Raw genomic sequence first — 12031 nt, forward strand, 5'->3', positions numbered from 1 at the left:
AAAGAAAGGAGGGCAGAAGTTACCTGGTAGTCCAATATGCTAAATCCAAGTCCTATACTCCCTTTCTCCAGCTCAATGTGCTGTACTTCTGTTTCCCACATCGCCAAAGACGAGCTTTGCACCTCTTCCATACTCTGACCCTCGTCAGCTATTTCCAAAGCTGTTCCCTCTGTATCTGACGAGCCAATGAATCCAAGGTCTATGTGAGCCTGAGAAATACAGTGAATGTTCACCAATAAAACGTATATGTTTGTGAATCTGCAAAGACAAAACTCTGTTCACAAAGAACAAGATAAAAACGAAGTGATGTGTCTCTAAACACAGAGAAAGTGCAAGTGCTCAGCAGAGTTAACAAGTCTGATAAACCTAGCACAGAACATATCTTCATAACAAAATAGCCATGCTGCAAGTATATGAAATTAATCACAGGAAAAAATATTTACACAATGGAATTTTTGTCAAACTAAAAACTTCAGAAAACTTCAGTGTGCATGTATTCAAATATATAGGAAACATCAGTTATTAAATGGTATGTCTAACAATATGTCTTGATCTAAACATAGTAGCACTGACAAGAGTGAGAACATTTAAAAAAAGAAAAAACAGACACACGCATGTATGTTCTTCGCTTCCCTTGGTTTCACAGAAAAGCTCAGCAACTACAAGCTGAATTTGGTGCCTTGCCCAGAACTCAGAATTAACTGTGTCTCTTTTCATACAAATGCTATTGCTCTGTATACTATACTGCAGGCCATTCCTACATGTTTAGTACATCAGGCTGCCCAGAACTTTGCACTTATGAGTGACAGAAGTTGTCCGCTACTGATTGCACATGCAGTTCTTCGCAACACAAACCCAGAAAGCAAAGTTCAAAACCAGATTAAATATATTCAGATTGTAAAGAACACACAGTTCCATCTGCCATACCCCCATAGCCCATCTGCAAAACAGAATTTAAGTACTTTGGTAGATAGACCTCCGTCCCAGAATATTTCTGCCCATGACCTACCGGGAGCGACATCTTCTGGTGTCCTACAATACAGTTGATGAACATAATTTGACTTTATTTATCTGGTTCCAAGTCCTAAAATATTAAAACTTATTTCTAATCTTGTACAATAACTTTAAATGTTTTTTCTCAAGGAAAAGGTGATTTTCTCAGTAATCTTTTTAAGACAAAATACCTTTTCTGTGAGCTGAACGTCAGACAGACTTAGACTCTCCAGTACTTCTGGGTGAGCGATGAGGGGAGCTACTGGACGACAGCACACCATTGTCACTTTAATAGGCAGTTCTTTCAAGATATTGACCACATCCTTGTGGTTTTCTCCAAGCAAAGAGATCTCATTCACCTCAATAAATAAAGAATACACAGTGTTCAAAAGTACACACAGTATTTAGCAGTACAATGAACAAAAATGGGTAAAAAAAAACCCAGCTCACTAATCACCTCATTTAAAAATAAAACAAAAACAAATAACCACACTAATGGACATTGTCAAGCCTTGATTTCTACTCAATTTGGTACTCAGAATCAGCACCAAGTTAAGTTTTGAACTGAATGGACAGTCTCATAAATTGCATGACACCACCCTACAAACACCACATACTCTGTCACTTCATGTTTCTTTTATTCACTGTGAACCAAATTCACATTTTAAGAAAATTATTTAGAAACGTAAACATATACTTAGTCCCTTCACTGCGTAGGGACTTACTGTATCTTAATGCTTTTCCTAGGTATTCTTTTTTGGTGACCTTGAACTGTATCTGAAAAATCAGCTATGAGCTGAGAAATGCATGTAAGCATATACATTCACATAAATGAATGATGAGCAGACTGGCAGACTGGTAACGACAGATGAGAAGAAGGCTGAGGTACTCAACGACTTTCTTTGCCTTAGTCTTCACTGGCAGTCTCTCTTCCCACACCTCTTGAGGGAATGGACTGCAAGATGGGGACCGGGGCAGCAAAGTGTCTGCCACTGTAAGAGAAGATCAGGTTCAAGACCACCTGAGGAACCTGAACATGCACACGACATTACAGATTCCTGAGGGAGCTGGCTGATGTAGTTGCCAAGCCTCTCTCCATGATATTTGAAAAGTCCTGGAAGTCAGGTGAAGTTGCTGGGAACTGGAAAAAGGGAAACATTGCACCCATTTTTAAAAAGGGTAGCAAGGAGGACCATGGGAAGTACCAACCTGTCAGCCTCACCTCTGTGCCTGGGAAGTTCATGGAACAGATCCTGCTAGAAGCTATGCTGAGGCACATGGAGGACAGGGAGCTGATTTGAGACAGCCAGCATGGCTTCACCAAGGGCAAGTCCTGCCTGACCAAACTAGTGGCCTTTTATGATGAAGTGACCATATTGGTGGACAAGAGAAGAGCTACCCACGTTGTCTATCTGGACTTCTGTAAGGCCTTTGAAATGGTCCCCTACAACACCCTTCTCTCTAAATTGGAGAGAGATGGATTGATGGGTGGACTGCTGGGTGGATAAAGAATTGGTTGGATGGTCGCATCCAGAGGGTAGTGGTCAATGGCTCAATGTCCAGATGGAGATTGGTGACAAGTGGTGTTCCTCAGGGGTTCGTATTGGGACCAGTACTGTTTAATATCTGCACCAGTGACACAGGCAGTGAGATCCGAGTGCACCCTCAGCAAGTCTGCAGATGACACCAAGCTGAGTGGTGCGGCTGACACACCTGAGGGACGGGATGCCATCCAGAGGGACCTGGACAAGCTTGAGGCATGGGCCCGTGTGAACCTCAGGAGGTTCAACACAGCCAAGTGAAAGGGCCTGCACCTGCATCAAGGCAACCCCCAGTATCAGTACAAGCTGGGGGATGAAGGAATTGAGAGCAGCCCTGCCGAGAAGGACTTAGGGGTGCTGGTAGACGAAAAGCTGGATATGAGTCAGCTATGTGCGCTTGCAGCCCAGAAGGCCAACCGTATCCCGGGCTGCATCCAAAGAACCATGGCCAGCAGGTCGAGGGAGGGGATTCTGCCCCTCTACTCCCACCTGGAGTCCTGCATCCAGCTCTGGAGCCCTCAGCACAGGAAATACATGGACCTGCTGGAGCAGGTCAGAGGAGGGCCACAAAAATGATCAGAGGGATGGAACACTCCTCCTACAAGGACAGGCTGAGAGAGTTGTGATTGTTCAGTCTAGAGAAGAAAAGTCTCTGGGGAGACCTTATTGCAGCCTTCCAGTACTTAAAGGGGCCTATCAGAAAGATGGGGACAGATTTTTTAACAGGGCCTGTTGCGATAGGACAAGGGGTAATAGTTTTAAACTAAAAGAGGGTAGATTTAGACTAGATAGAAGGAAGAAATTTTTCACAACAACAGTGGTGAAACACTGGCACAGGTTGCCCTGAGAGGTGGTAGATGCCCCATCCTGGAAACATTCCAGGTCAGTTTGGAAGGGCCTCTGAGCAAGCTGAGCTAGTGGAAGATGTCCCCTGCTCACTGCAGGGCGGTTGGACTAGATGCCGTCTAAAGGTCCCTTCCAACACAAATTATTCTATGATTCTATGAAATACACGAGTACATATGAAGTGACTGCTCGAGCACTTCTGGTTACAGCTGGTATGCAATTAGATATGCTACATTCCCAACGTCATAACCTGTGAGAAGCAAGTCACTGCTCAAAAATCTTACTGAATGCATACTAAGATGAAGTAGTATGTTCTCTTACTTCCAACAGCTCATCTCCACTGAACAGCTTGCCGCTTCGCCCCACTGGCCCCTCCGGTAAGATAGATCTGATGAAATGATGTCCCACTGTAGCTTCAAGGCTTATCCCTAACCCACTGCTTTCACTAAATTTGTTAACTATAGCCACCTAAAATAAAATTAAGAAATTGTTACTTTTGACATATTTACAGCTGTACCTGTTACCTTCTGTTTCAATTCACATACAATGAGGTGAATATTCTAGAAGTGAGAAAGCAGAAATACTGTCATTTGTAATGGGGACAATCAGGAAAAAACTGAAACTTTGATCACATACCACTTCAGCATAAACAAGTGCAAAGTGTACATGACAACAATATATCTAATAATACATACTTTTACTCTGGAATGTAATTTTGAAATAATGTCCTAAACTCAGATACTGCTTTTCAACTGTATCTACAGTAAACATGCTCTGCATTATGTAGATCATTACATCAACAATTTATTTGCTATGCAGAATGGTAGGACGTTTCAAGCACTAGCTTCAAATTCTGGCTAATGAAGGAAGCTTTGAATTTCACAAATATTACTTTTTCTCTAACACACATTTATCCTCTTGAAGCTCTAAGCTAGTAAATCTGTGAAACAATACTCATAGGCACAGTAACCTAAGAAGCCTGTGATTACTTTGCGAAAATCAATAGAGAAAAGTACATATCTATATTAAAAATTTAAAATCAAAGTAAAATAAATCTCAAGAGATTAATGAGTATGATTTTTATAAATAAAGGAGCAAATACAATACAAATATATTTCTATATGTTGACAACATAATAGGTGGACAGCTCAAAGGGCATTTAATAACAGTAAACAAAGTCTACCTACCACTATTTCATAATTCGAACCCATAATCCTCTGCCACTTTGCCTTCGTAACTGCTTCTTCTGCAGTAGTTATCTGGAAATCTAAAAGTTATGTCTGAGATTACTGTGACAACAAGCAAAACATCCTGTCTATTCCTGTAACTGATAAAGTTAAAACTGATAAACCATGCAAGACTACCTAATCATTCCCATGATGCCAGAACTCTCCTAAATATGACTAAAAAGCCAAGCCTGCTTTGTCTCACAACGCTTGGGTTTACCAGAGGAAAAATTTGCACAACAGTATTATATTCCCCCCCTGCAAAATAACCATGTATTTTGAAAGACATGAAGCTCAGTCAAAAGGTCTGGTGTGCACAGCTCAGAAGAAAGGACACATATTTAAACTACCCTCAGTGTTGAGTGAATTTACTGTAACTTTGCAAGATAATGGGCACAAAGCAAAGGAAAACGTTATATGCACGTCTTGGGCACTTGTTAAACCAGACTGTATGTGGGTTGATCAGACTGCTTCAGAATGATAGCTGAAATACTTACATATGTCATACTGCATACAGATCATTTTGGACAGACCCTGCATTTTACAGAGAGTGTCCAAAGAAAGTTTTCAAACAAATTCTGAAGGTTTTGTACTTTCAAAACTGTAAGCACAACTGTAAAAGATTTTTTTGAAACTGTAGGCCCTGGAGGGCAGTGAGAGAACACAAATCCTAGCTCTTTTTCTCTGCCCCCCACCGCCCCCCCGGTGGGTTAGATTCATATATGTGCACACATACAGTAAGAAATAGTTCTAATAGCTAAAGAGAAGCAATGAAATTCGAAGGGAAGGAGGAGAGAAAAGTAACGATGCCTGTGAACAGGCTATTCAGCAAACTGCAGCAACTCTTATATTGACTGAATGTTTATCTGCACGTTGAAAAACAGAGAAATGCTTTACTCCTGTTCATTTTCCCCTCATTCATACTGTTTAGATTCTAAGGCAGGAAACAATAAAAAGCAGTATTTAGGTACAGCAGCCAGCCAACACAGCAGATTTAACAGGACACTACATATTCAAGTTCTGTGGTCTATGCTGTGCCTACAGTAAGTATCAAAATAAACTCTTCAGGTTTGAATGCTCATCTCAGGTAAAGACTAGAATCTTCATTACAAGATTAAGTTCCCAATTCCCACTGACTTTTAGTAAGTATTTAAAGTGACTAACAGCCTCAGACAGTGTTTTAAATCTAAAGCCAGGTGTTCTGGGGCATTCAAAAATGACAACACTTTCCCCAAAGCAGAGTCCCTGCAGTATCTGAAGGAAAGGTGTTAAAAGGAAATTCTTCAGCTACCCAGGATAATTGAAAGCAATAAGTTATGAAAAGATACATATCACAGAATTCATATGGGTGATGCTTTTCAGTTCCCCTCTAGTTCTGTAAGCAGGAATATGTTAGAAAACACATCCAAGTGCTGTCTCAATACAGAAAACATACCATCACATAGGACTTCTGAAATGCAGCACAGTGGCCTAACAGATCAAGAGGGAAAGGAAAATACCCATTAGAAAATAAGAATTTCCACAAGAAGTATGAGAAAAGTCAGAGCATATCAGTGCACCAGAACTGACTGGATTTCAAACATTATCAGAGAACACAGATTGAAATGAATACGAGCTCAGGAATTTGGGAAAAGGAAGTTTATCAGAAGCGGTTGAAGTCCTGGAACTGCAGCTGGGCAGCTGCAGGCAGTTGGAAAGTTAAGGCATGTTGGAGAATGAGGACGGAAAAAGTTTAATACACAACTAGACTAAAAGGAGTAGAAATACAAAACTAGACTAAAAAGAGGACTGAGCATGTCAGCAAAAGCAGACTGCTTCATATAACATCTTTGACACATAATTATTTTCAGACACATGCAGTAGTCGATGATCTTACAGCACTCAAGAGTACATGCTGACATGTATGATTACTTTCACTTTATAGCTGTACCTCAGCTACACAGCACACAGGAGACAGAAAGGCACACAAAACACCTGATCTTTGTATAAGCACACCCAAATGCATTTTCACAGAATTAAACATTGAGAACCTGTTTCCTGTTGTTTCATGTCCTCGCCAGTATTTACCACACTGGCACTGCATGGCAGTGACGGGGATCCCTGTTCTGTTTCACTGTTATCTGGAAAAAGAAGAAGCAGCAGCCTTTTCAGCTATTTTATGTGTTGTAATATCCATCAAGCCCACAGGCAAGCCCACTGACTCTCTTTTCCACTGGACTTCAGAGGATCTACATTTGGCAAATACAATCTGGCATGAGGGGCCCAGAAGAAATGCCGTATTTTAAATACATTTTGTCTTCTGTTAATGCTTTGCCTTCTCCAGTGAGTTTTTCAATGAAACAAGGGAAAAAAAAAAGCGCACAACTATCAGTAGCTGCATCTTTATAATTGAATGAAAAGTTAAATATAACATTCTTTAGCACTCTTGTATTACCTTTTTTGCTTCCCTTCCTCTTCCTTCCTTTGTGCAATTCAGGAAGCTGACACTGAAAAACGAAAATGCTACAGACTTGGAGACCTGCATACCTGACAGACTTTTCATTTGTAGAAAGCCTCTCCTACCACAGAGTTCTGTTAGGTATGTTGCTGGCTGTCAGCTGTCTTGAACACCTCTAGGCTAGACAAACAGCACATTCTGAGCTTTTCCTCTGAAATTTTTGCTAAAGGTGGGAATGAGAGGATGACATACAGACAACACACTACTGAGTCTTTCAAAATCTTGTGTGAGGTGGGGTTTATGCCTCAGTCTGTAAGTTGTGATATACTTCTGCTGACATCAACCTATAACACAAATAGCTGAAAAAAATCTGTTTGTGCATCCAGCCTCTGGGCAGATATTCTGTTCAAAAACACTTGACTTTCAAGATCTGGCACATATACTTCAACATGTGCACAGTATACAATTAAGCTGCACTAATTTCATCAACAGCAAAATTAATATTGGTAATTGACTTCTGAACTTTGTACACATATACAGTTAATTCCCTATCAGGTTATTAATAACCTCTAGATACCAGCCACTCCTCTCCTATCTTGAGCTTGTCACACTGACATGCAAGAGTGACAGGAACTGAGACTTGCTTTTGCTTGTTGTGGAGGGTATCTCTTTGCTTGCTCTTGAATGCTCTCACCCTTGAGCACAAATAAAACATTCACTGCCTTCTTACTATTTGAAGATTTGCAGGATCAAAGTCTTGAAGCAGTTCAGCCAGAACTGCAATGCCGTGGAGAGCTTTCAACACTTGCTCTGACAATTTAGCAAATAATACCACTGTGTCTAAAAGATTAATCAAACCATAGTAGGCCAAATTCTCCCCTCACGTACAACAGCTCTGCCATGAGTAATAGCTACACACAATGAATCTGGCCCACTTTATTTCCAGTTTGCAACTGAGAAGAAAAATGTTTCAAGCCAGCTTTAAAGCAAAGACAGTTTTAATTACCTTTGGCTGTGCTACTATCCATTGTTTGGAACAGTAAGTCCTTCTCAACAGCAGCACTGAAGTCCTCCTGGGGCTGAATATGATTTTCCTGCTTAAGACCTCTTCTGATCAAAGTGAGCCGAACCGTTTGTCCCGTGTGCCGCAAAACGTCAACTGCTTGCTGGTTAGTAAAACCCTGAAGATTTGTTCCATCCACCTGCAAGATTAAGCAGCTTTTCAGCCCTCAAGACACCACCCAGAAAAAAAAAATAAACCAATGTCCAGGGCAAAATAATATGGTGAGCTCTCAGCATCTGTTAGCCTCAGCACAAAGCGAGCGGAGGGACAAGAAAAAAAACCAGGAGGACTGAACAACACTAAGCACTTTCGCTGGAGTACTCCACAGCTCGGTAACAATCAGTACCACAGCAAAGTAGGGAGAAGGGCTTTGGGCGCCCACCATAGGGGGCCAGCCACATCTGCTCTGTGAGGTGGGAAAGAACACAGCATGTGCTGTGTAGGGCATGTTGTGCAGCCTGCCTGCTCGACAGCTTCAGCCATCCTCACCTCAGAGGAGAAAATACTGGGTGAATAAACCAACACAGCCATGGACAGGAGAGCTGGGGAGGGGAGGGTGAAAAGAGACACATCCAGTGTGGTAGGAAGAACTACAGAGCACAGCCGTCCTGAGGCCACCTAACATCAGACACAGTGAAGTCTACTATTGAACACCATGAAGTCCAATTTCTCAACAAAACACTGTCCCAGCCAGCCGAATGTTAACTCTGGTCCATCATTTTACTATTTTAAGGAACAAAACTTTGGCCTCTTCTGCTTGAAGCTACCCCATTACCTCATTAACTCATGTTCTTTTTCTGAAACTCAAGACTTTGGCATTGCTTAATTTCATCTCATTATCCTAGTACATGCCACTTTTTATTCTCATCCTCTCTGCAAACTCTGTATCCTCCTATTGTTTCTCTGTCTCCCCTCTCAGTGCCTTTAACTTCTGAAATACTTCTAACAATACTATATTCCTTGACTCCTGTAGCTGTTTCAGTCTATCTGTAAAAACACGTATATTCTATTATTTTAATTCCTCCTGCATGAAGAATGACACCTCCCTGACCCTTAAAATCATTTTAGTTCCGCTTTCTGAACTTCTTCCAAGTTTGTTGCTCTTCTAAATATAAAGTAACTAAAAATGAGCTGTGTTTATTTAATTTTTCCTCCACATTTAAGCAAACCGTATTTAAAAAATTATCATTCTTTCATCTGAGGTCATTCAAATATTTTCTCCTTTGGCATCTGCAGTAGAATAAGAAATCAAACTTTGGAATAATCAATTTTAGCCATTCATACTCAGCATTTAAGTAATTATGACAACCATATATACTTCCACATACAAACATGCAAGCACATTTGGACTTGGAGACAGACATAACTTGATCTTAGTGCTGCCTTCACACAAATGCAAGGACAGATCTATGACAGCCACAAGACCACAGTTCCTGTATTCATGACTTTATTTTCAGCACACAACTAACATTTTATGAGTGAAAATATTTTCTTCTTTCTCTGAACATCTAAAACTATGACCTATTTTTAAAAATCATTTTGAAAAGTTGCTTAGTTTGAATCAAACTTTGAAACTCTGCCTTTACTAAGCAGTCTCACAGCTCCTGCTGATAAGATAAAAAAAAAACATCTGTGTTGTACGTGTGTAAGTATCACAAGTTATAATAAGGTAGCATAATCAAAAAGATACTGTGATTGAACATTCAGTCAAAAAAAGGACTCACCACTTCAACACCAATCTTAAATGTTTTAAACAAGTACTATACGAGAATTTCTTTACAACTTAAAGAAGCAGAGTTTTGCAGACAAGTGATCTCATTTTTTTCTGTTTACTTACAACTATAATTTGATCTCCCACATGGATTCTGCCATCATGTTCAACAGCACTGCCTTTTGTAATGCTTTTCACAAAGATACCAGAAGGTTCTGCAATGAAGAAACAGAGAAAATTAAATTAATTATTAAGAAACAATTTAAATAATGCAACAATCTCCAGCTAACGCCACCAGACAATGGGAGAAAAAGAAAGAAAACACAATCTCCAGGTAAGATAAGGAAAGAATCATCAAGAAAATACATGCTTTAAGCAAAACACATATATTGTTATTTTCCTAATGGATGAGCCTGATTAATATCAGCTTGCATTGGACCAGATTTCATTCAAAATCTTACAATGCCGAATTCCCAACTGTTGCTGCAAATGAAGAAATATTCTAACAGATGTTAACTAAATGTTGAAACCAACATCAATTAAAAAAACGTATCTTTGACTCTTGGTCAGATTTAAAACTGCAGGACAGAAAATTCAGTTTGAGTACACTAACCTGGTAAATTCTGTATTTTCTATATACTTAATATCTCGCTTAAGAAAATGCATGCTTGGATAACCAATGCAGAAAATATAAGCAAGTATGACTACAAGTTAACATCTGAATCATCTTTCAACTACAACTGCCGGTATTTGATCCAATTAAAAAAAAGACAAAAGAAAAAAAAAATCCAAACCCCAAAACAGAACCATTTTAAACCGTTACTGATTTTGAATCAGAAGAAAAAGTCTTTTATATAAAACATCTACAGAATGGACATTGTAAAAAAGAAAACAATTTCAGGAAAAACACACTAGAATTTAAAACAACTTCAACAGCTCAGTAAGCTGAACATCTATGGAGTTCATACATACACATTTTGCAAAGTATACATGAAATCAAGAAAAATACTAGCATGAACTGGCATGAAATCAGGTCTGAGGGTCACAAGCCTGTTAACACTGGTATCAGAAATCTTAACAGAATCTACTTTCTCTCAACACATCTTCCAAATCTGTTAAATGAATACACTTGATGGGAAGATAATCCACTACAAAATGGGTTTTAACAGCTGTCAAGACACCCCACTGCCTTTGCAGACGTGAAACTCATCTTTTACTGGGCCTCAATATGACAAAAGTTAGCAAGAAGGAGGGCTAAATCTATGTTTTGGTCTAATGACTATATTCAGCTTAGAAAGAATAAGATTAAAAACACAGTTAAGTCACAACACTGACAATTTTTTTCTGTTTGTTCTTAATTTGTTGTTTTACCAGGTTTTGTGAATAACTAAATGGCTTAATAGTCTTAATTAAGTCTTAAAAACTTCCAAGGGTTTTTATATCTTCTAACAGCCGTATGGTAACATGACAAGTTGGTATTTGTCATTCATGAAAGATTCAGACGCAGATCTTGTTGTCCAGTACTTTATTGCTGCTTCCTTAACAGCAAAATTGTTCAACTAAGATTTAAGTCACAAAATTAAGTGAGATGCCCAAGTAGCTCCTAATGCAAGAACATTTTCTGATGCAGTTACATGCAGCACGCTAATTTAAAATCAAAGATTAGCAATTAGTGACTCCAACACTAAATCAGTTAAAATACACTTATCAGATCTATCACGGGTTCTATAATTTAATTTGCCTTTTAAAGATTCATCTTGAAGCTGTTGAAGAGTGGATTTACTCAAACTGTGACTATTCCGTCCTATGGAACTGATTGTTAAAATTTAGTCCAGCCTCTCAAAGCCAACAAATTATGTCTATGAACTGCCAATAATGTGGGATATATCTATCCATACATACTTCTAACAATACATACATGTGTAAAAGTCAAACCAACAGCTCTCCGAGAAGTTTTATAACACATTTGACAACTGTCCCTTCCTAGCAGTACTGCATTTGCCAAATCCTCCCTAGAGAGGCCTGAGTTCTGGATCAATTTTCTGAAAAATGTAGTGGAATTTACAAAGTAAAAATACACAACTATACAGGAACACAGTTCAATGTAATTATTTGAATGAACTTACTTATTGACTGCAACAACCCACAGGTCAACATTTATTATTTCCAGAAGTCACTAAGGAATTCTTCATCTGCCAGCACTACTACACACAG

At 39.4% G+C, this 12031-nt stretch overlaps 1 protein-coding gene across 1 annotated transcript in view; it reads right to left on the reverse strand.

Moving 5' to 3' along the window:
* Positions 1 to 12031, reverse strand: part of MPDZ (multiple PDZ domain crumbs cell polarity complex component) — a gene marked incomplete at both ends in the record, with an annotated part of 89765 nt that overhangs the window by 55587 nt on the left and 22147 nt on the right. The window contains 7 exons of the mRNA XM_082013293.1: positions 24 to 209; positions 1185 to 1352; positions 3702 to 3848; positions 4568 to 4647; positions 6637 to 6726; positions 8050 to 8245; positions 9944 to 10032. Coding sequence (XP_081869419.1) covers positions 24 to 209; positions 1185 to 1352; positions 3702 to 3848; positions 4568 to 4647; positions 6637 to 6726; positions 8050 to 8245; positions 9944 to 10032 — 956 coding nt within the window. The remainder of the gene's footprint in view (positions 1 to 23; positions 210 to 1184; positions 1353 to 3701; positions 3849 to 4567; positions 4648 to 6636; positions 6727 to 8049; positions 8246 to 9943; positions 10033 to 12031) is intronic.

The sequence above is a fragment of the Phaethon aethereus genome (genome assembly GCF_964289735.1).
Source record: "Phaethon aethereus genome assembly, chromosome: Z".
Taxonomy (NCBI): Eukaryota; Metazoa; Chordata; class Aves; order Phaethontiformes; family Phaethontidae; genus Phaethon; species Phaethon aethereus.